Source organism: Natator depressus, chromosome 6 (genome assembly GCF_965152275.1).
Source record: "Natator depressus isolate rNatDep1 chromosome 6, rNatDep2.hap1, whole genome shotgun sequence".
Classification (NCBI taxonomy): domain Eukaryota; kingdom Metazoa; phylum Chordata; order Testudines; family Cheloniidae; genus Natator; species Natator depressus.
Window position 1 is genome coordinate 70094979 of NC_134239.1, and position 23565 is coordinate 70118543.

Consider the following 23565-nt stretch of genomic DNA (forward strand, 5'->3'; position numbering starts at 1 on the left):
TGCGGGGTACAGGCGCGAGGTAGGGCCCAGCCGGCAGGGACACGCTGTTGGGGTGGGGGAAGGAGGGGCTAGCCACGTGCAAGTCTCCCTGGTGGGCGCAGGCTGCAGTTCCCGAGCGGGCGGTGACTGACAGTCATGCGTCAGGGAGGCGGGACTCCCGGAGACATACACCGCTTGCGTCACACGTTCAGACCCCAGAGCTACATCGGCCCACGTGAGCCGCCGCCCTGCGCGGGGCTGTTCTTCTCCCACGGCTCCAACATGGCGGCGGTGGGCGGAGACAAGAGCTTTGGAAACCGCTCTGGCCCGGGGTGAAAGGCCGCGGGGCGGGGCGGAAGTGACGAGCTCTGCGGGGTGGAAGTGCGGCGGGATGGCGGGGGCGGCCCACATGTGCAGGTCAGTGTCGGCCGGTGGCTGGGGCAGGGGTTTGTCCTGGGCTGTTCCCCTCGGGGTGGCGGGGACAGGTCTCCCTCTCCTCAGGCGGATCGGATCCGCCCTCGCCCTGGGCCACTGGTGCGTGGGCAGCAGTAAAAACCCCCTCGGGGGCGTATGTGTGTCCGCCCGTCCGTCCGCACTGCGCCCGGGAAGCGCGTGTCAGACAGACGGAAAGTTTCCCTTCGTTCCCTGCTAGTAAACCCCCTTGGCTCACTCCGGAGGCGGGTGCCCATTTCCTTACTTCCCTGCCCCCCAGCAGATCGCAGCCAGGGGCCAGCCCTCCCCGCCGCCCCCCACCCGGAGACACACACACCCGTGCCTGAAAGAAAAGGAGTACTTGTGGCACCTTAGAGACTAACCAATTTATTTGAGCATAAGCTTTCGTGGGCTACAGCTCACTTAGCAACAACCCAGAAACACAGCGGGTCGCAGTAATTGTGTGGCAGGAGTGTGGTGGGTGAAAGCCGGCAAAAGCCTGAGAATTAAGGTTATCCATTCAGAGATAAATTGGAGGTGAAACGCAAAGGGAAGGAAAAATTCTAACCCCCCGCCTGGGGACCCTTTGAGGGACATAAAAGTGCTAGTGGAGATTATGTAGGCATTTTCTGCTCTTACTGAGGAATTAGAGTTGCTTAGGGTATGTCTACACTGCAATTAAAAACCCATAGCTGGTCCCCTGCCAGCTGACTCAAGCTTGTGGGGGTTCTGGCTAAGGAGCTGTTTAATTGTGGTGTAGAAGTTTGGGCTCAGTCTGGAGCCCAACCTATAGGACCCTGCCAGGGCTGAGGGTCCCAGAGTTTGGGCTTGAGCCCATACCACAGATTAACAGCTCTTTAGGCTGAGCCTGAGTCAGCTGGCGTAGGCCCGCAGTGGGTATCTAGTTACAGTGAAGACATATCCTCAGCTACTGTCTTGAACATATGTTGACCTAAAAGGGACATGTAGTCACAAATGTGAGAAATAAAGCTTGCTAGGACATCAGTTTTGCCCTGGCTTATGAACGTATGTTGGAATGTTATGTATGTTTAGATTTACAACAAATAGTTGAAAAACAGGCACTTATCCTAAATTTTTGGTGCCACGGACAATGTTTTGAAAGCACAACAAACCATTAACCACCCCCTTCCTCCAACCAGCAGCAACCTCCAGCACATGCAGTAGCAATACATTTGACCATATGGTGAATATCACTATATAATCATAACTAACCTGTGTGAGAGTTATTTTGACAAATTATTTTTCAGACCAAGAGCCATTTACTTCTATAGGTTCTAACTTAAGCCTATTTTTATAATCTGTCTCAAAAGCCTCACATAGAATGACTTGTATACCAAAACCCCATCAGTGTTGTGTACTCTGAAAAAACTGCTGAGTACTTTAGTTTATTCTAATGTAATCTATTAACAGCAGATCTCTTCCTTTATTTTAACATTTGGCCCTCTGCAGTAACTCTTGAGGCTTCCCTTACCCCAAAGATCCAATTGATAGTGTAGGGGCACTAATTTTTCCTAAGGCACTTGCTGTTACCTGGTCCAAATGCAGGTAATAAATATTCTGTGACCATATACGCCTTGTTTTTTTCTTCTGCAGGTGGCCCATTCAGCAGGTCCTCTTCCAGGGTTAGACTGGTTATAGCCCAGGATATTTGGCTATATTGTTGATTACAGGCTACAATTACCACCCCCCATCCTAGAGCTGTTGTGGGGTTTTTTTTGTGTGAGTTGCCACAGTCTCTAGGATGAAAAAAGCCTTTCATGAGGGGCAGAACGACATAGTACACATTGGTCTAGTAGACGGATAAATAGCTCAGTTAGTCTTTCATTGACATTGATTTAGAGCACTAAGGCTGTGGCCTTCCTTGATCTCTGCACTGCCATGAGGGAGACCTGCCTGAGTGCAACTCTCTGCCTTTCTCCATTCACTCCCCCACTTCAAGGCCAGCAGGACAGGGCTGGAGGTGTTGTGGGGAGAATGTGCTCAGCCTCTGGCTGGAGGAAGCACCTTATGTTGCCCTATAGTGATCCCTTTGTCTGATTTAGGAGCTGTGATTGAGGGGCAAGTCCCTTCTGGTCCACTTTGGTGACTAAACTGGTAATCTCCATTGAAAGGAGTTAACAAAGTCATGTTGGGGATGGGGAAAATAAGAGATCTTGGGGTTCAGAGACTCCTCACAGTCAGAGAGGAATTTTCCTACACTCCTGTATGGGGTGCCCTTCCTCATTTATTAGTCACATCTAGGTCAGAGCTGCTGTCTTGCCACTTACAGGCTGCTTATAGTTTTCCTTCTGTTCACGCTCCTCCAGTATAAGCACAGTTCATCGGGCTCCTAATCAGAAGTCACTGTGGGAGTGGCTCACATCAAATCAGCGCAATATTTTCAGGCAGATGTCTTAAACTGACTCAGTACCCATCACAATAATTGGGAGGTGAATTTAGGAGTTGCTGGAAGAAATTTTCTAAGTATGGGATGCTCCAGTAATGAAGTTGTATGCTAAACAAAAACCTCCCAAATCAACAACTTTCAATTGTTTTGTATCCAGTGAGAAGAGCAACAGATGGACCTGCTCACTTAACAGATTTTAATGCTGATTTGGGGAAGCTTTGCAACTCTTAGAAACGTACCCATTTACCATTGTAATGGTAAATATTGCCTCATCATTAGGGCCCTACCAAATTCACAGTCCATTTTGATCAATTTTATGGCCAGAGGATTTAAAAATTGGTCAATTTCATGTTTTCAGATGTTTACATCTGAAATTTCAGGGGTGTTGTAAGGGGGTCCCTTTTCTGGTAGTGGGGATTTGCAGCTAGGAGCTCCCCCAGCAGCAGGGGAAAATCACAAGCCGCCTCCAGCTGCAGGAACCTCTGGGGCTGCTGCCCAGCCCCACAGCTTCCTGCAGCAGAGGAGGCACCTGCAGGTGGGTCTGATCTTCCCTACCCCCGGAGATGTCATGCAAAGGAAGGACAAGTCCTGTCCCAGCAGGGACTCACAGCTAGGAGCCCCTGGCTGGGGTGCTTCCAGCATCAATGGGAGATCGGACCCATGTCAACAAGCCTCTACCAGAGCTTCCTGCAGCAGGGAGAGGCACTTGGAGATGGGTCTGGTCTCCCTCTGAGACGGGTTGTGCAAGGAAAGGACAAGTCCTGTTCCCCGCCCCCCAGCCTGGTAGGGACTTGCAGCTAGGATCAGATTTCACAGGGAAGGGTTTTTTCATGGTCAATGACACCTTTTTCAGGGCTGTGAAATTGGTAGGGTCCTACTCATCATCTACAGCAAAGATACATGTATCTACTTTTGGTGACAAATATGGCTTCGACTAGACCTCCTCCTCACTCACATGCTTGGCGATCCTAACAGAAGAGACAGGGTTGACTGAGTTCAACACCTGTAACAAAATATGGTTGATCTCCTACACCTGTTCCCATCCCCCTCTCTCACATCTAGTAGAAAACACTGGTCTCCAGGATGTTTATAAACCATTACTTTCTATCCACAGCGTTGGTGGGTGTTTTACCAAAAATAATTATAATAAATTTTTTTATATATGGACACCCCTAAGTGTGGCAGATACCTGTGTATTAAGGTTCTTCTTGTAGTGCAGATGGAGGCCTGAGTTGCAAGGCGATTGGGACCAGTCTTTAAGGCCCTGCTGCACTGGGTTCAGAGCTCCACTAGCAGCAATATGGTTATTGCTGGTGATCTAGCATGCTTTTTCTGACAGCTGTGAGAAGGGCTTTCTTACTTTCTGACAGCTGTGCAAGCCAAATTGTACAGCAGTCTTCCCGTAGGTAGTCTGGTGAATGGTCTAGAACAGGGGTGGGCAAACTACAGGCCACATCCGGCCCGCCAGCCATTTTAATCCAGCCCTCGAGCTCCTGCTGGAGAGCGGGGTCTGGGGCGTGCCCCACTCTGGCGCTCCAGCCATGGAGCAGGGTTGGGGGCTGCTCTGCACAGCTCCTGGAAGCAGCGGTACGTCCCTCCTCCAGCTCCTACGCATAGGGAAAGCCAGGAGGTTCTGCTCCGCACGCTGCCCCCGCCCCAAGCGCCACCCCTGCAGCTCCTATTGGCTGGGAACCATGGCCAACGGGAGCTGCAGGGGCGGCGCCTGTGGACAGGGCAGCGTGCAGCAGAGCTGCCTGGCCGTGCCTCTGCGTAGGAGCTGGAGGAGGGACATGCTGCTGCTTCCGGGAGCTGGTTGAGGTAAGCGCTGCCCAGAGCCTGCATCCCTGAGCCAACCCCCCCACCATGCCCCAACCCCCTGCCCCAGCACTGATCCCCCTCCTGCCCTCCAAACCCCTCGGTCCCAGCCTGGGTCACCTTCCTGCACCCCAAACCCTCATCCCCATCCCAGTTTCTGCACCCCCAGCTGGAAACCGCCCCCCCCCCGGTGCCCCAACCCCCTGCCCCAGCTCTGATCCCCCTCCAGCACCCTGAACTCCTCATTTCTGGCCCCACCCCTGAGCCTGCACCCCCAACCAGAGCCCTCACCCCCTCCCACACCCCAACCCCAATTTTATGAGCGTTCATGGTCCGCCATACAATTTCTATTCCCAGTTGTGACTCTCGGGCCAAAAAGTTTGCCCGTCCCTAGTCTAGAATGAAGGTATTGTGGAAAAAATAATCCTGTGCATGCTAGTCAACTACTCCTGCCCACCTGCTAGCATCAAATGTATTTAAACCATTTCTGACTCATCCACACTTACAAATGCACAAAACTGGGGAAGCTGGTTACAACATGTCTGTCTCTTGACCCAGTTACAACATGGATGGAATCGGGAATGTGCATGTTCAAGGCTTAAGCCTGGTTCCAGAACAAGGTTAAATTCCCATCCACACTATAACTCTGATGTTATGTTGTAACTCATCACTCCAAGAGGTGGTAGTTACACCCATGCTGACGGGAGTGGCTTTCACTTGTTCCAAAAACCCCTCTCTCTTTTTCAATGTCTTCTGTGGCTGGCTTTCACCCCGCAGTGTCTGATGTTTCTCTCTGGACTGTTCTAAAGCGCCTGTTTGGCCCCATTTATTTTCAGATGGTGTGAGTAATGCACAAAGTACCCAGGTAGGCTTGTGTAAATCTGGGTGTTGAAGGCAGGGCAAGGATGGAGGAATTGGTGAGGGATTTATTTGAAGGCATCTGCAACGCATTTTGATTCTAGCCCATTTGTTTCTGATATTCCAGCACCATCATAATTTGGGCTCAGATGGTCTTTGAAGTCCATTATGGTAGAGCATGAAGCACGTGGTTTCTGCTCTCATGTGGTGCTGCTTATGCATATCATAGGGGGAACCAATCAATCAAAATGAGATTTTTGCAGCCCTTGCTGAGGCAGAGAGCTCCATAAATAAACTACAAGCAAGTGTGCTTGTGTCGTGAAGTGAAGAGGGAAGAAGTGTCTAAATAAGTCACAGGTGTTGCAGTATTGTTGGAAGGAAGCCAGATTGTAAGGCAGCATTCTGCCTTCTCCCTTTAAAGGCAGTCCAGCACCAATACATGCTGATTTGTGATATAAAATCATGCTCTCTTGTGTTTACAAAGAACATAGCACAGTGTTACCTCCCTATTGCCTAATATAGGGCAGCCTCATTCCAGGGCCCCAAAAATCTACCAGCAGCCACTCGTGGGACCTTTGCTGGCAGTTGTAGAGGAGAAGCCAAGGAATTTCCCTCTGGCTCCTAGAGGTGGTTGTGTTGGCAGGGTAGTGTAGGGAAGTTCATCCTGCTGTTGCCTATGCTGTACCTGGTCTTGGCAAAAATAGAGGATACCACTCTATGATTGTTGAGTTGGCAACTGTCACAAGTATTAGGCCATTGTATTCAAACTTGGGTGTCTAAAATTTGGCACCTAAATTCTCCTTTAGGCGTCAGACAAAGGGGTCTGAGAGTCAGAGGTGCCGAGCACTCACAACTACCATTGAAGTTAATGGGATCTGTCGGTCCTCAGCACCTCTGAAAATCTACTTTATTAGGTGCCTAAAGATAGGCAAAAATGTTTAGATTCAAGTGGCTAACTTCCTGTCTTCTTTCAAAATAGAGAGTTTTTACCCCTCCCCCCCATAATGGCTGCATTTATATGGGTCTTCGGGTAAAGAACAGTGAGAGAATAGGATGGATCTATCCCTAGTCTAATGCCATTGAAGTCAATGGTGTTATACCGGGGTGAACTATGTCCCCTATTCCAGCTATTTCCTTCCAATAAATTCAATACAGGTGATTCAAATATTTCAAATATAGATTATTTAGATTATAAATCTAGAGTTGAGTTATTTTGTGTAGTATCCTTTTTCTCAAACATTAAATCCCAGGCAGAAGGCCAATGAGAGAGGGAGGGCAAAATTAAGAGGAATAATCAAGGGAGAAATCACTTGTCAGGTGAGATTTGAGTAAGATGGAGAGTGAAAGAGGCAGGAAGATATAGGAAAGCTGTTCCAGTTTTCAGGAGCTGCAGAGGAGATGGCTCTTGCACCAAAGGTGGACAGAGAATGATAAGATTCTGAGAGGAGGCTAGATGCGTGGAGAGAGGTGATTGATTCCAAAGAGGGGATTTTATGTTTGTTTGCACCTTCTGAGTGACCTTGCACTAATTTTGGTGCTGAAAGTAGGATAAATCCAACTACACCACTGTGGGCCTCACACTAACAGCCTCACGCAATTAAAGGCTGCATGCAAAGTTTGTTTTTAAATATCTTGAAAAGAGCAGTGCCTGTTGGACTGATGGTGTTTTGCTCACAAATATCTGGCAGAGCAGGTGTCTGCTTGTCTGGTGGTGCATTGACTGGTAGTGAAGACAAGGTAACAGTTCATTTGCGCCATTAATAGGAAGAACAGTGTTTGGGGTGATTCAAGAGGGCGGGGTATTGCAGTAAGAGTGTGGGAGAGCTGTGTGTGTCAGAATGAAGTGTTTAGGGGGTTTCTCCCCAGAATCCAAGTCTCTAATTTGTTTCCTGTGTGTGCGCCAGGTACCCTGACACACAGCTCTAGGGCAAGCAGCAAAAGTGAGGAAGCAGGATGTTGTCAAGGCCAAAGCCTGGAGAGTCTGAGGCAGATCTGCTGCGATTTCAGAACCAGTTCCTGGCAGCAAGAGCTTCCCCAGCAGTGAAGGTCGTGAAGAAAGCAGACAAGAGGCGAGGAGCTGGTGGCAGTGGAGATGAGGAGAGACCCCCACTGCAGGACAGCAGGGATGTGGTGATACTAGAAGGTAACTTTCTTTGGGGTGTCTTTATTTTATGTTAATATGGACATCTTCCCCCTTTATCTTTTGGTAATCACCCCCACCTCAGCACTTGTATGCTTTATGTCTTCTACCTCCTTGCCCTCAACATCCATCTGCTTTTCCCCTGCATTTGTATCCTGCTTGTGACATTATTCATCCTTACTCCTTTATCTAGGGTAAAGTGCTCCTCTTATGACCTGTGCTTTTGCTTGCACCTGTCCTCCAACAGCGTCCATCAGAGTTATCCCTGCAACACACGTCTGCCTCAAGTGCAATCCTGGCATCATATATCCATTCTCCCTGCAATATCCCATTTGCTTGGACTTGTATTTGAAGTAGCTATCTCAGCTGTCTCATGTGCATAGCACCAGCTGTTTTACTCGGCATTTAGACTCTCTCCTCAGCGCCTCTGTTTAATTCTCCACACAGTCCTGCCAGCATCCAGCTTTTTTAGTGTGCTATACATTCCTTCCTCTAACATCCATCAGCCTGCCACTGCACTGATAACTATAACCAGTTCTATAGAACCTTTGATCATCTAAGTTCAAGGTGCTTTTATAACATCAATGATTTAAACCTCACAGCCATTGGTGAGGTAGGGAAATATTGTTCCCACTTTTACAGATGGAGAGACTGAGGCATTGACTTGTTCAAGGTCCCGCAGTGAGTCATTGGCAGAGTTGGGCCTAGAAGCTTGGTCTCTGGAATCCTCAGCCTGTGCTCTAACTGCAGAACAGTGCTTCCTCTCTGTTTCAGTATGTCGTCTTAGCATTTCTGTGTACTGCCCTTGTACCTATAGCTTTCCCTTGTGACCCGCAATGTTGAACTCAGTGCTCTTCCCGGTGCCCACAACTCTTTAAAACCTTTCCCCAGAAGTGATGCCTGTAAAGAAATCAGCAATAAAATCCTTGAATACATAAGTTCAAACTCTCTGCTTCCCAGAGAAGTTGAGAATTCTCAGTTTGCTTCTTCATCATGTTCAATTCTTGCCAAGGTAATAGGCACCTTAAAATACCAGAGCAAGATTCCTTAGTACATATCTAGCCCCTTGAAGATATGAGTAACTCCGTGCATCATAAATAACCTCATGGAATGTGTATTGGGGTTCTTTTGTTATTTTTTTTTGCCTTTTCAGACTTTCCTGATGTGCTCCCGGCCCTAACTCCAGCACCTCCAAAGAAGTCCAAGTTCAAAAATGCCTGTGTCTGCTTTAATGATGAGGATCCAGAGGAGAGATTGGAGTGTCAGGATCGACACATCACGGCAGTCTTCAGCAAAATCATTGTGCGTTGTGTGTTGTAATAGTGTGTCAGGTTGCTGTGAATAGAGCACTAGGGAAGGGGGGAGGGAGTGTTATCAAATGGGAGGAAGCTCTTGCTCTCCTAGAGTGTGGTGAATCCAGTAGCTGTGGCACTGCAGTATCCTGGAGCACACTGAGAAGAGCGAACAGTTTGTGTTTGCACATGCAAGAAGTAGTTTGTTTAGTTCCTTCTGTTTCTCCTGTCTTTAGGAACGAGACACGAGCACGGCAGCTGTGACCATGCCAGTGCCCACTGGAGACCCGTTTCCCAGAGCGTTTCACCGGTCTGAAATAAAAAATGAGGTCAGAAATGCAGCTTCATCCAAGTCTTCCCTCACTTTCTTCTTTAACTACCAGAATTTCTCACTGTAGAGCAGAACGCCTGGCAACGGTATTGGTGCTTCTCAGTGCTATAAGCAGGCAGCTCAGCATGCTGGAGATCAGGAGCTAACTCGCATATCTACGGAATTTCCTCCTCATCACAAGAAAGAGCTGTCCTGACAAATCAGAGTCAGGGGTTGCCTTGTATCCCACAACTAAATGAGACTGAATTCCCCTAATCTAGAAAGAGAGAGGTCACTTCAGAGCTGTATGCTGAGGAAGCATGGAGAATCCAGGTCTCACTGTGTACATGGCCTGTTTTATTTTTGTTTTTTAACCAGAGAAAACACCATACTCTATTAATAAATAATGAAAGACTTTAACGATAGGATTTATACTAATTCCCATGGGGGTGGCACTTCTTCACAAACCTTCTTGTGAGTTCATTTTCATTGGTATCTGTTGCAGGTTTTAGAGTAGCAGCCGTGTTAGTCTGTATTCGCAAAAAGAAAAGGAGTACTTGTGGCACCTTAGAGACTAACAAATTTATTTGAGCATAAGCTTTCCTGAGCTACAGCTCACTTCATCGGATGCGTTCAGTGGAAAATACAGTGGGGAGATTTATGTACATAGAGAACATGAAACAATGGGTGTTACCATACACACTGTAACGATAGTGATCACTTAAGATGAGCTATTACCAGCAGGGGGGGGAAGGGGGAACCTTTTGTAGTGATAATCAAGGTGGGCCATTTCCAGCAGTTGACAAGAACGTCTGAGGAACAGTGAGGGGGTGGGGAATAAACATGGGGAAATAGTTTTACTTTGTGTAATGACCCATCCACTCCCAGTCTCTATTCAAGCCTAAGTTAATTGTATCCAGTTTGCAAATTAATTCCAATTCAGCAGTCTCTCGTTGGAGTCTGTTTTTGAAGTTTTTTTGTTGAAGAATTGCAACTTTTAGGTCTGTAATCGAGTGACCAAAGAGATTGAAGTGTTCTCCGGCTGGTTTTTGAATGTTATAATTCTTGACGTCTGATTTGTGTCCATTTATTCTTTTACGTAGAGACTGTCCGGTTTGGCCAATGTGCATGGCAGAGGGGCATTGCTGGCACATATCACATGGGTAGATGTGCAGGTGAACGAGCCTCTGATAGTGTAGCTGATGTGATTAGGCCCTATGATGGTGTCCCCTGAATAGATATGTGGACATGGTTGGCAACAGGCTTTGTTGCAAGGATAGGTTCCTGGGTTAGTGGTTGTGTTGTTGTGCAGCTTTGTGAGTTTTGATTTTGTTTGGCCTGAAATCTGCTAGAGAAGCTAGAATCAGACGCAGTAGCTTCTGTCAACCTAGTTTTGCAGTAACAGGAGGTGCAGGCTAAGAAAACAAAACTGAGCGAGAGCGGAATCCAGTTTCTGGGGCGATGACACAAGATGGATGTGCTGGTGCATCTGAAGAGATGGCTTTTTAGAAGGAAGACTATTAAAAAGAAGTAGCTTCTATTAAACCGCCAAGTTTGTTACTATAAATATGTAAGCATATGGAAGCAACTTCTTAGGGTTTTATTTTAATAGGCTCTCATTTTTTAGGCACTCTTCTCCCATCGCTGAGCAAGAAAAGTGCAGGAGTCCTGTTTCGTTAGTGTGCATGGATTCCCTATATATTGATGGGAATACAGAGCCTTGCCTTCCTTAGCACAAGCAGCGCATTAATTTAGCCAGGATTATTTTAACATCACTCTCCCACTTATTACTGTGTAAATCTTCTCACCTCGCTGCAGGCCAGTAATCTTGTAAGAAGCCTGTTCCAAGCATGTGGTGACTACAGTACAACCCCCACTTATCCTCAAAAATGCAAAGCACTCAGATAAACAGGGTTTCAGATTAACCGGAGATGGTGAGCTGTTGTGCTCATTGATATTGAGGTGTAGCTGCGTTCTGATTTGCCAGAAATCACTTATAATTAAACCCAGTTGTTTCTAACCAGCAAACAATGAGGGCAATTATTTTTCTCCTTCTGTTCTACCTTCAAACAATACAGTAGAAAACTGTCATGCATGTGCAGGAGAGAGGGGAGACACTGGTATTTATTTCCCTCATAAATGTCCTGTTCCAAACTCCTTGTTTTGGAAACACTTTTGTAGAGCGTATAGACGGTTGTCTGCGATATGAGGGTGGGGACGTCTGGAGAAGAGGTAGTGTTGATCTGGGAATTTATCTTCCTACAGGTGAAGGTGGAATCTGGAAGAAAAAGTATCTTTGCACAGAAGATAGCTGCTAAGAGAGCAGCTGAAGAGGCCGTGACAGCTCCACCTGCTGTTGAGACTAGGCATACCCATGGAAGATTAGCAGTTCCAGGTGCCATGTGTTCCCCTGGATCAGCAGAGGAGGAGCCACTCCACAGCAATAAGGATGGTGAGTCATGAAGCCTCTGTCTGTCTCAACTGTCATACTGAAATGGCTGCCACTAATGTAGATTGGGTTGTTCTTCTGTGTGTCTAATGTTAAATGTCAGATAGTCAGCTGTATTGATGGGAAGCCTAGGGTTTCTTCTGATAGGCCGTTCTGCCCATATTTGGCTCCTCTCCATCTCTCCCCCCTCACGCCTCAAATGCTCAACACACAAGGCTTTCAGCTGCTGTGGATACAGTAAAAAACATGTTTGGTACTGTTACAGAGATATTACTTAAAACTGTTTGAAGAGCGGTCCAATGCCTGCAGGATTTCCAGTTTACAGTGTTAGGGATGCTCTGGTATTGCATGCAGCAGATGGAATGTGCTGTTGTTCCAGACAAAAAGAATTGAATCATTGAGACCATGTCCTTGTGGGGTGGATCATGGACCAGCTGAAGGATTGAAGTCACTATCTGATAAAATGAGAATTTTACAGCACTGTTAGGCTCATTCCATTTAACCCTTTCTTTAAGAAGGGTGTTAGATTGGCAGATAGAGAGCTGGGGTTTGCTCAGGGCATGATCCTTCTGCATACTTAGAGCTCTGACAATCAAGGAGAAGAAAATCAGTAGATTAGCAGTCCCCAACATGTCAAGGCAAATGTCTGTTTAGCAGACTTTCACCTGTTAATGTCATTCACATGCTGTTTGTTTATGTGTGCTGTAATCTGCAGTGTGGTTTGGGTAGTGCTCCATCTTTTACAATCATGAGAGCTGTGTGAGTGTTGGAGATTGCAAACATGGACAGGATGACGGCAGTGGTGGTGTACCAGGGCTTAGCAGAGGGCTAACATTAAACCTGGAGCAGGAACCTAAAGGGCAGGTAACAGTGGCTGCGAAAACTGGAATAGGTTATATTCACTGTTATCTTGGATAGTAATCCATTGTTAAGTACTGTTTTTATCTGAAAAAACTGGTGAGTAATTGATTTCTGTGCAGTGGCATGTTTTTGATCTGTTCAGATTTGGATGAATTAATAATGCTATAGACACTTGACTCACTAATGACTTCTGTGGCTGGATCTTCTAGGCAAACCTGATGATGGTGTGAGCACTCAGCGACCTCATATCATAACCGGAGAGGGTCTTGGAAGCTTGGAGAGTGAGCGGGAAGCTCTGGCTATCCATGAGGAGAACCTACAGAAGTTGCACTCCATGACCCAGGAGGAGATCCTACAGGAGCAGAGGAGGCTGCTGGTTCAGCTGGGTATGAACCCCAGTATCCTGCACATGAACACCTTGCTGCTTATTCCAGGCTGGAGGAGGGTGAAGAAGATGTAGAGTGTACTGGATAGGCCACAAAGGGATGGAGTAAAGCAGTTGCAGCCAGAATCTTGGGGGCACCCTTAATTCAGAGAGCTGCACTGTCCGAACCCCTGAGATGAAATGAGTCTTTATTTCTATCGCTTTTAACAAGATTAATATAAAAGGAAACCTTTCTTTCTGCACTGTGGAACTTGCCCCCACAGAGTATTAGTGAGGCAGAAGACTTAATACATTTCAAAAAGCATTTCACATTTTTTTGAGAATAAAAATACCTGTAGTATCTACGTTTATGCCAGGCAGGGTAAAATTACCCAGACTTTCAGTCCTCTGGCTTCAGGGAATGAAACCAGTCATATCTGTGGGTTGAATTTTATGCCCCCAAAATAGTGAAGTGTTATGAAGAATGGCTCACCTGAAGGCAAATTCTAAGCCCAGGCTCCAGACTGAGCATGTGGCCCGATGCTGGGCAGACACAAAGGAGTGGAGGAAAAGAATCCTCCCCTCCGGTCTCAGGCTGCATAGGGACACTGCTAGGGCTATTGCAGCCCAGTAGCTAGGTTAGCATCTGTGTCCTTGGTGTGGAGGAGATCATAAAGCTTCATGCCCAGCTGCACTGTATAGCCTCTTCAGATTGTAGGGATCTTTGCAGCAGGACTATTTGATTCTATCACCAGAGAGACTATGCTGAGGCAGAGCATGATTTTGACGACTGTCTCTATATTGCCATAATCAGTGTCTTCGGAATATTATTTATACATATAACTCTAGAATGATTAATAAAACCTCTTTTTCCTTTTTCTGCGCAGTGCAGTACAGGAAAGCACAACTCTACTTGCATTAATAGAAATAATGGGTGTTTTAAGACTGTCAGCCCCGACACAGAATGTTTGATCCAGTGGGATCCCTCGCTGAGGGAGGCTTAGTTTGAATTGTGGGGTGTGAGAGAGAGAGACATGGACAGGCTATGGCAAACAGGGGCATAGGGTAGCTTGTTGTGTCCCAATTTCATCTGTTCCTTTCTATAAACTGATTTCAAAACATGGAGTACATTTACCAGAGTGAAATTTCCACAAGCCAGTGTTAATCTAACAGTATAAACCCCTGCAGGGTTAATTTCCTAATACCTTGAACCTCCTCTCTCCGAGTAGTAATCAGTGTGATTGTTGTTGTCTCTAATAACATTTCACTTCTATTACCGTCTATTGGATGATCTCTGTGCACTTGATAAACACTTAATGAACTGAATCTCACCATGCTGCCACAAGGGATGTAATTTTCACTGTCCCCACTTGACAGATGTGGAATCTCTCACAGAGAGAGGTTATGTGCCTGGCACAAGATTATATGATGTCAGTGGCAGAGCTAGGGGTAAAACTCAGATCACCTGACTCTGACCTGTGTTTTAGTCACAAGAATATTCTCTCCCCGCCAAACACCTTCCCCTTCCAAACACCCTTTCCCCTCAAATCATGAAGAGAGCTGCCAGTGTTTATATGTGGTATATCTTGACTTTAGTAAGGCTTTTGATACTGTCTTGCATGACCTTCTCATAAACAAACTAGGGAAATACAACCTAGATGGAGCTACTATAAGGTCATTGCATAACTGTTTGGAAAAACCATTCCCAGAGAGTAGTTATCAGTAGTTCACAATCAAGCTGGAAGGGCATATCAAGAGGGGCCCCACAGGGTCCAGTTCTGTTCAATATCTTCATCAATGATCTGGATAATGGCATAGAGCATACACTTATAAAGTTTGTGGACAATACCAAGCTGGGAGGGGTTGCAAGTGCTTTGGAGGATAGGATTAAAATTCAAAATGATCTTGAGAAATGGTCTGAAGTAAATAGGATGAAATTCAATAAGGACAAATGGAAAATACTCCACTTAGGAAGGAACAATCAGTTGCACACGTACAAAATGGAAAATGACTGCCTAGGAAGGAGTACTGCGGAAAGGGATCTGGGAGTCATAGTGGATCACAAGGTAAATATGAGTCAACAGTGTAACACTGTTGCAAAAAACAAAACAAAAAAAGGGGGGGGGGGCAAACATCACTCTGGGATGTATTAGCAAGGGTGTTGTAAGCAAGACATGAGAAGTAATTCTGCTTTACTCTGCACTGAGTAGGCTTCAACCTGAGTGTTATGTCCCTTTCTGGGTGCCGCATTTCAGGAAAGATGTGAACAAATTGGAGAAAGTCCAGAGAAGAAGAGCAAAAATGATTAAAGGTCTAGAAAACATGACCTATGAGGGAAGATTGAAAAAATTGGATTTGTTTAGTGTGGAGAAGAGAAGACTGAGAAGGGACATAACAGTTTTCAAGTACATAAAAGGTTGTTGCAAGGAGGAGGGAGAAAAATTGTTCTCTTTAACCTCTGAGGGTAGGACAAGAAGCAATGGGCTTATATGGCAGCAGGCCGGTTTAGGATGGACATTAAGAAAAAATTCTCAGCTGTCAAGGTGGTTAAGCACTGGGATAAATTGCCTAGGGAGGTTGTGGAATCTCCGTTCATAGGAGTTTTTTAAGAACAGGTTAGACAAACACCTGTCAGGGATGGTCTAGACAAAACTTAGTCTTGCCATGAGTACAGGGGACTGGACTAGATGACTCCTCGAGGCCCCTTTCATTCCTATGATTCTCTGGATGTGAAGTCCATGTCTGATACTAGGGATGATGATCCAGTTCAGATAAAGAGAACTCCCCTCAAGTTGTACCCAGAACTTGAACTGAAACTTTGTTGTGGTTCAATAAAATGTGAATAATTCTTCTTACTATGTTCTGTGTTTCCTATTCATGTGGAAATCAGATTGATGTCAATGAGAAGTCCATATATAGGGAGAGCAGAATGTCAGAACTGAGATTACCAGGTGGATCTGAGAGCAGAGTTTTCTCCATAATGAATAGTGTGACCTGTATGTGCCTTTTTTTTTGTAATATAGGGGGAAATTACTTTGTTTATATTTGTGAACTGGAAGAATTAATAGAATTTTTGGTCTTTTCTCTGCCTTGAAAGACATTTATCAGATCGGTCCTTCCTGTCATTTTAACAACCAGTTGTCCCCACCTTACAGGATCAAGAGGTCCTAAAGCAGTAAGTGCCTTAGAGAGGATCACCGAGAGCATTTGGGACTGGAGTAAAAAAGATTAAAGCATACATAGTAGGAGCTGGACCAAGAAGCATTTTGATGACTCAATTTCACTATTCTGTTTGTCTGTCATTACTTTCAGATCCCAGCTTAGTTGCTTTCTTAAAGTCACGACGTGGTGTTGATGAAGGCCAGGAGAGACGGGAGAAGCCTGGACCTCCAGAACCTGGGACCGAATCACAGCATGGTGCAAAGGAGACTGTGAAGGATTTCTCTGTAGGGGGGTCAGGCATGGAGGAGTCTGTGCGGACTGAAAAAGATACAAGAATGGAAATCACAGGTGACAAAACTCGTGCTTGGTGGCATGCTAGACCTAATTCTGTGGCAAGATTGTCTGTTTTCTAAATCATTCCAGTGCTGAATTCTGCAGCAATTTGTTAAATACCCAAATTAGCCTTTGGTCAGAAGTTTTTGAATAAATCAGATTTTGAGTCCAAGTGGAACAACAACACTTATTTTAATTTGAGCTCCGTGCATTGTAAGGGTGCTTTTGTATACAATGCGGCCTGTAAATGGAAAGAACCCATTAATCTCTATAACTCATTCAGAGATGCACTGTGAGGAAATGCGTTTTATAGGGTGAGCCTCATTGATCTTCTGAGCAGGCAAAGGAAAGGAAAGGACAAAGTGTGGCAGAAAGAAACAGAGGCAGCTGCTGCTGGAATAGCTTTCTTTAAATGGCACTGCCACTTCACGAATAGCTGCTTTATCGGGGAATGACTGATGCCCTTTGCTGCTGATTCATTTGCAGCACGGTCCAGGGATGTCAGCAACCACTGTTCAGTCGCAATGAATCCGCACACCTATGGGTATTTACAGCCCTTGGGGCTCAGCTTTTGCCTTCAAGAGTTCAGCTCTCGTGGAAGGTGCTGGGCCTACTAATCAGACAAGATGTTAGTGGGAATTCTGCAGTAAATGGTCTTGGTCAGGTTGGATGACCTAGTTGGTCTTTTCTTTCCTTACTTCCCATGATCTTACTGTGTGGCTTGGATCTGAGAACCAACTGAGTGGATTTCCAGCGGATGCCTGCCTGGTGCTCACACGGGGGTGGTTGTGGTCGGGGTGCTCCACCATTCTTTGGGTGACAGAGTAGTACAAAGCAGCAAGGGAGCAATCGTGCTGTAGAATTGTCATTTACAGAGTGAAATGTTCAAAGATAATCCTACTAAGTTTTCCATGGTGTTTCCTGTATTTTGCTTTACCAGGGCTGGTCTTTGAAGTTCAGAGAGAGAGGAGGCAAAGTGTGTATGGGAGTGGGTGGGGGAATGCCAGTTTCTTGTCAATGAATATCTTGGCTCCTAGGTCAGAAACAATCCCCTCAGCCTCTTGAGTGCCCACTCAGGTGTCTCCTACCCTGGCTCAGCAGACATTTTGTTGTCAAGTAATCAAGCATTTTTCCCTCTGAGTAGTGCTTCAGGGGCACCCTACAGTGCTCCCTTGGGTCTTATTCTCCCCAAACCCCTACTAGCAAACATCTCTTCCCCCTGCTCTGTCCCCAAGGTGGTCTACTTATTCTCTTGTCCATGGAGATGAGGGGTGCCAGTCAAGGCTCAGTTTTTCTTCCTCTCTCAGAACGGGCCGGGGGGGGGGGGGGCGCGGCGGAGAGGGGGCGTCTCCTTTTCTCACCAAACCCCATAGAAGGGAAACAGGGGAGCTGGGAGAAGGAGTAAGTCTCCACCCTTTCTGCTCTCCCAAAAGGAGGCTAATTTCTATCCACTGTGCATAAAAGGGGCTGTGGCCTTCCAGGCTGCGAGGAAGGTGAGATACTGAGAGCTACAGTACTGCCAGTGCAGAATAAGTGCCCACTGAACCTGGCCTCAGTCTAGTCAGAATCCTACTCCCAGCAGAGCCACAGTGCAGATCAGATGCATGGCTACTGGATTTGCTGAGACCACCAATCTGTGTGTCCTCTGCATACTTTAATGCCTATTCCTATTTCCCTTTTTTAAAAGTTAAATGAATTGATGGGTCTCAGGTGAGCTGCTAGTGGTCCTCACCAAAGTACCAATGCAACTGGTGCTGATTGTCCCCTTATTTACAGTCTCAGCAGAGAGGCCAAAGAGAGAATGGACATGGAGAGAGAAACATGCTCTCACTGTAGGTCCTTGTTGGGGCACCATGAGAGGGCACTGTGGGGAAGCCAGCACTGCTGCTGCACCTGCCCTCTTGACAAGAAGATCTCTGTCTCCAGGAGTCTTACATCAGCATTGAATTTGCTTAGCGAACAGGAGTACTTCTCCCTTAAGTTTCTGTTCCCAGTCCTGCTTTCCTCCCTTTTGTTTTGTTTGTGCCTTTTCCTTTTCTCCATCTTGTTGCCCGTTTTTTCCCCAACACTGTGCCTTTGTTGCTTACATCTCTCCCTCGCTGGTGTACCTCTCCCCAGTTTCACATTGTTCCTTTGCTGTCTCCATATCTCGATCTTCTCTTCTGATGTGTTCTCTGGGTCACAGTGTAGCGTGCAGGCTGCCTAATGAGATCTTTGAATTGCTCCTGGATTTCGGCAGTGTGTTTTGGGGAGATAACGACGGTGTTTACCATTTCCTTGGTGAGAGAGAAGTTTGTGTGTGTGGAGGGGAAGGAAAGCTGTTTTAGCATCTATTGAAGAAAATGCCTCGCCCCACAATCCTTCTGCTGTTTCTCCACAACAGTTTTCTCCCTCTGATTCTTTATCTCCATCAGCCTTAATATAAAGGTTATTTTTAGCTCTTCAGTTCCAGAACAATGGAGTGCACAAGCTGCATCTTAGTAAGTGACACTCGCTTGCCCCACTCCACACCAGGCACCAGCACAAATTAATTGCTCAGGAGAAGTGGTCTTTAAAGGGTGGGCAGGGTTGTACTGGAGCTCTTGGGAAGAGTATGTTAGCTGGGGAGGGTGCTTTGCTCCCCCTGGAAGCCAGTGTTGGAACGGGAAAAGGGGATTTTCTATGGAAGACTTCATATTTCAAGGAGGAGAGGAGCAGGAAAGCAATTTACAGAAAGAAGCAATTCTAAAAATCAGTGAGGCATTTCCAACTGCATGAGATTACACATGCAATGCACCATGCCCAGCAGGAGATGTAATATTAATTTTACATTGGCACTTAACATTGGGAAGCTGCCACTGCTGATGTCAAGGAGTATATTCATCATGAGTAAACTGGCAGAAATGGTAATCCTGAATCCCACAGGAGAAAGAGCAGCTCGGTTCAACAGCATTCGAGGAGGCATTCATTTTAATTCCTTCTTAGTGAGAATAAAAGGCTTCAATTTCTGGTAAATTTGTCCCAAGTCCTTTGCCCATAGGCTGTACTCTCATCAGAGCCTACAGGCTCTGGGAAGGAGGGTGGAGAGGGAGAGGGTTGGGTTTGTCACCCTTAAAGCAATGGAAGCCCTGCAAAGTTTGGTACATATGTTGCATTCAGGCTACCAGCTTGTGTTTCTGTAAAGGGATTTTTCAGTAATTGAACAATCTGCTGATGCCTTGGAATATGTATCCGTCTTTTCCTGTTGACAAGATTGTAATGCAAGGGCCACTAGTAACATTAATAATCCTGTTCATGGCATGATTAAATTAGCCTTCTTCATTTAGTGATTAATGGAGAGGGGAAAAACAACTTGTTGAATTAGAAATGTCAATAGATTTCAGTTTTCTGGTGATTTTACTTCCTTTTGTTTCACACCCACCACCCACAAACATGCCACCTTCTTTCATTTCAGATGCTTTTTTTCTTTAATTAAAATGTGCACTGGGCCTTTGGCTGAAGTTCTGTGGAACAGTTTTCTGGCTGGGGTAGATAACTCTGCTCTTGGTTCCTTGCCTGATTCAATACTACACTAATCATGAGTCTGTGGCTATGTCTCAGAAATTATGGGGGCCCTTTACGAAGATTAAAATGCTAACTGGAGACATGAGCCAGGAGAAGTTTAGGCTTCAGGCCGGGCCAGTTATCTGCGGGAAAAGGACTGATCAGGAAAAAGGATTTCTGTGTATCCATTGTTCCTTGCAAGGGTGCTTCAGTGCAGAGGATTACAGCAGTAATTTAAACATCTCCATGTCCTGCTCTTGTTTTGTTCAATCAGAAACAAGGCTGCTACTCTTCAATGCCCTCTGGTCACAGCAACTAGTCCTGGTCCAGGCTACTTTGAGCTAATGTTTGTGTGGTTTTCCAGGTGGAATCTGGAGATGGAAAAGACTGGTAACTAATCCATCCTCAAGCCAGTATGGGACAGATTTCTACTGTGCCTTTGCTAGTGTTTAGTTGGCTCCAGGTACATGTCCCAAGCACCCCTTCCCTTTGGAGATCAACTTGCAGCTTAATTCATCTCTCTGACAAAAAGTTTTCCATGATGTTGAGCCTAAATTTCCTCTCTCTCAATTTCTTGTAGTTTAAAGCTCTGTTTATTACGCTAAATAATTGATCTTCCTCCATGGTGTTTACATCTTTCAGATACTTGTCAGCTGTTGTCGTGCTTCTCCGCTGAGTCGTGGCTCAGCCAAGCTCTCTCTCTATATGTATTTAGCTATGTGAAGGGTATTCGCGTGCCTCAGGATCACCTCTTCGTGGCCAGGTGTGGCATAGCAGTAGTTTCCCCACATGGTGCCCTCTGCTGATGGTCACTCCGGTGGCCTCTCTTCCTATAACTGAGTCCTCTGGCCAGGTCATGATTTTGTCCACCCCTTAGTTCACCAGAAGGTCTTTTGGCCCCAGCTCCAGGCTCCTGCCACCTTCCCAGGTCCTCCCACTACACCAGGTTCCAGCCCAGGGACCCTGTAACCAGCAGCCAAGGTCTGTGCACTTCCACTCTTTGCTGCTGTTTCCCTGGGCTCCTTTTTACCCAGCCTCTCTCAGCCTTTCCCTTATGCCTCTTAAGTTCCCATTACTCTGTTCCTCCACAGAACATCTCCCAGAGTTCTCTCTTCCTGGCAGTCCAAATCCTGCCCTTCTTTCAGGGTGCAGCACAAGGGCCTGCTCCACCTCAGTGGCTGCTTTATGCCTCCCCAGCTGCTTACCAGCCTTCTCTAATCAGGCTAGGATCCCAGGGTTTATCCCCACTCCACCCCACTCCCTGCAGCCCCCTTCTGCTACAGATTTCTGCTCTTTATACTAACCAGCCTGCTCTTGCCCAACTGGGCTTCATGATCGGTAACATAACTGGCCTCTCAGCTCACATTGACCCACTCAGGGCCTGTGCGGGATTTGCATGCCATCACAAGCTCTTTTAATCTTTTTCTCAGAAGTCAATCACATCAGCTTCTGACTAGGTAGTCAGAACTGAATTCAACATTGCAGGTGTGGATGCATCAGATCTGTGTAGTAAGGGACTGTTAGCTCTCTGTCCTGTGACATGATGTCTCTAGGCAGCTCCATATTGCACTGACCTTTTTATTACCATAATTCACTGCAGGCTAATAATTTACTGTCCATTCTCATTTGTTTCTTTCAGCATTACTGCTTCCTAGCTTTCTGCCTCTTTATTTCAGATTATTTTCCCCCAGATGTTTTTAGTTTGCAGTTCTCAAACTTGAATCTAATTTTTTTTCTGTCCCTAATCTCTTTGTTTGTATCCTGTCTGGTGTTCAGCTCCTCCCAAATTAGTATCGTCTGTGAATTTCATTACAGTGCTGTTTACTTCCTCTTCTAGAGCTTATGAAAGATTAAAACAGCAGTAAATCTTTGATGTTTATGCACCAGCTATAAGTCAATTTGAAGATAGTTTTCTTGTTACTTTACATGAAAACTGCACATGAAATACTCTCAAAGCCAAATATTTGGCTGTCTCTCTCTGTGCCCAGGAAAGATAATGCCTCTGATGCTTTCTCTCCTTCCTCAAAGAAGTTGACCTTCCCATCAAGCCCCAGAAGGAATGGATCCACATGAACAATGTGGAGTTTGAGAAGCTGGAGTGGATAAAGGATCTGCCCCACCCACGGCAGAAGAGAACCAAAAAGGTTTGGAAAGTAGAAACTGATTTTCTCTCTTTTCGTTTGTTGGTGGGATGTGTGGTTCATGTTGGTGAAGTCTTCAGAGACTGATGTTGCTGGAAAATGAGCCTTCTCTTCTTCAAACTATAAATGATGCCAACAATGGCATCTCTCCAGATCTGTCCCTGTCCTCTCTTAGAGTGCGATGAAAATCCAGTTACCATGTTCATCCAGTACTAGTCTTTTCCATAATACTATGCAGGGTAGATCTGGAATTAGAGGGGACCAGGGATTAAGATGGGAATTTAGCGTCTAGTGTCTGAGAGATCTGGGAACTTGAAGTTTGGCAACTGTAGTATGTGGGGAAATAGCTCTGGAAGTTAAGAAACCAGGGCAATGGAGATAAGTTGTAGAGAACTTGGGACTTTGTGAGCTAAGAGCTTGAAACTGTATTAAGGAAGTAAGATATAAAAGCTGAGTGGAGTGAAAGGCAGTAAAATAACTTTTTTTTTTTTTTTTTTTAAATAGGGCATGCAAGCACGATTTAGTTTGAAAGGAGAATTGATTCCCCCAGATGCAGATTTACCTACTCATCTGGGCCTACACCACCATGGAGAAGAAGCAGAAGTAAGGGAGATATCAGAATAAAGTGGAAATGGAAAGAGAGTACACCGTTTTCTGATTTCCATGTTTAATTCTCAGATTCTTCGTGTCTGGATATCCTACTGATGTGCCCCTTAGGAATGCGTCAATGATCCTGTGTTGAATTAGGACCCAGGAGAGAAATCAGAACATACTGAGTCACTGTTTCCGCCCCTTAATCCCATTTTAAAATGTATCTACTTGCCAAAGAATACCCCCACACAATTGGCTTACCTATCAAGGCTTACCCTTTAGCTAGTCTCTCAATGAAGTAGAATAGAATCTCTTTAGTCATTTGCATAAAGCAGCACCCACAACTCTTTTGCAATGCAGTTTATCCCTTGTGCTATGTTTTGTAACTACTCTAAGGATCCTGTTTTATCTATCTATCTTTTTTTTTTTCCTTTACCCTCCCCCTCTGTGTAGAGGGCTGGTTACTCCCTCCAAGAGCTCTTCCACTTGTGCCGCAGTCAGATCATTCAGCAGCGGACATTGGCGTTACAGGTGCTAGGCCGTGTTGTGCAGAAGGTGAGTGACCTTTTATGGAAGTTCTTCCTCCTAGTTAACACTGCTGGCAATATCAGGGCCCAGATTCTCTAATGCGATAAGTTCGCTTTGCACTGCTCAGACAGCACAAAGTGGATGGATTCCAGCCAGAAGACACCAGCAGAAAATTCCCCCTATGAAGGAGAACCCGTCACGGGTGTGAAGCTGGCAGAGCCAACTCCTGTATCATCTGTCCCTGCCACCTTGACAAAGGGGCAGGGTGTGTGTATGCACATGTCAGGTGTGGATCTGTGTGAATCCAAGTGGAATTGTGCTATGGGAGAACTGAGCCCCAGCTATCTCTAGAACAGGGGTCTCAAACACGTGGCCTGTGCG

At 46.0% G+C, this 23565-nt stretch overlaps 1 protein-coding gene across 4 annotated transcripts in view; it reads left to right on the plus strand.

Moving 5' to 3' along the window:
- The first annotated feature begins 262 nt into the window (after window positions 1-262).
- The window catches only part of RPAP1 (RNA polymerase II associated protein 1), a 53802-nt gene continuing 30499 nt past the window's right edge, over window positions 263-23565 (plus strand). For 3 of the 4 annotated variants that reach the window (XM_074955670.1, XM_074955671.1, XM_074955674.1), the window contains exons 1-10: window positions 263-396; window positions 7396-7634; window positions 8785-8933; window positions 9160-9252; window positions 11499-11685; window positions 12753-12929; window positions 16220-16417; window positions 21953-22068; window positions 22570-22668; window positions 23110-23211. In XM_074955670.1, the coding sequence (XP_074811771.1) occupies window positions 7445-7634; window positions 8785-8933; window positions 9160-9252; window positions 11499-11685; window positions 12753-12929; window positions 16220-16417; window positions 21953-22068; window positions 22570-22668; window positions 23110-23211 (1311 nt within the window). In that variant the 5' untranslated portion in view covers window positions 263-396; window positions 7396-7444. The remainder of the gene's footprint in view (window positions 397-7395; window positions 7635-8784; window positions 8934-9159; window positions 9253-11498; window positions 11686-12752; window positions 12930-16219; window positions 16418-21952; window positions 22069-22569; window positions 22669-23109; window positions 23212-23565) is intronic. The other variant, XM_074955673.1, reaches the window with a different exon arrangement.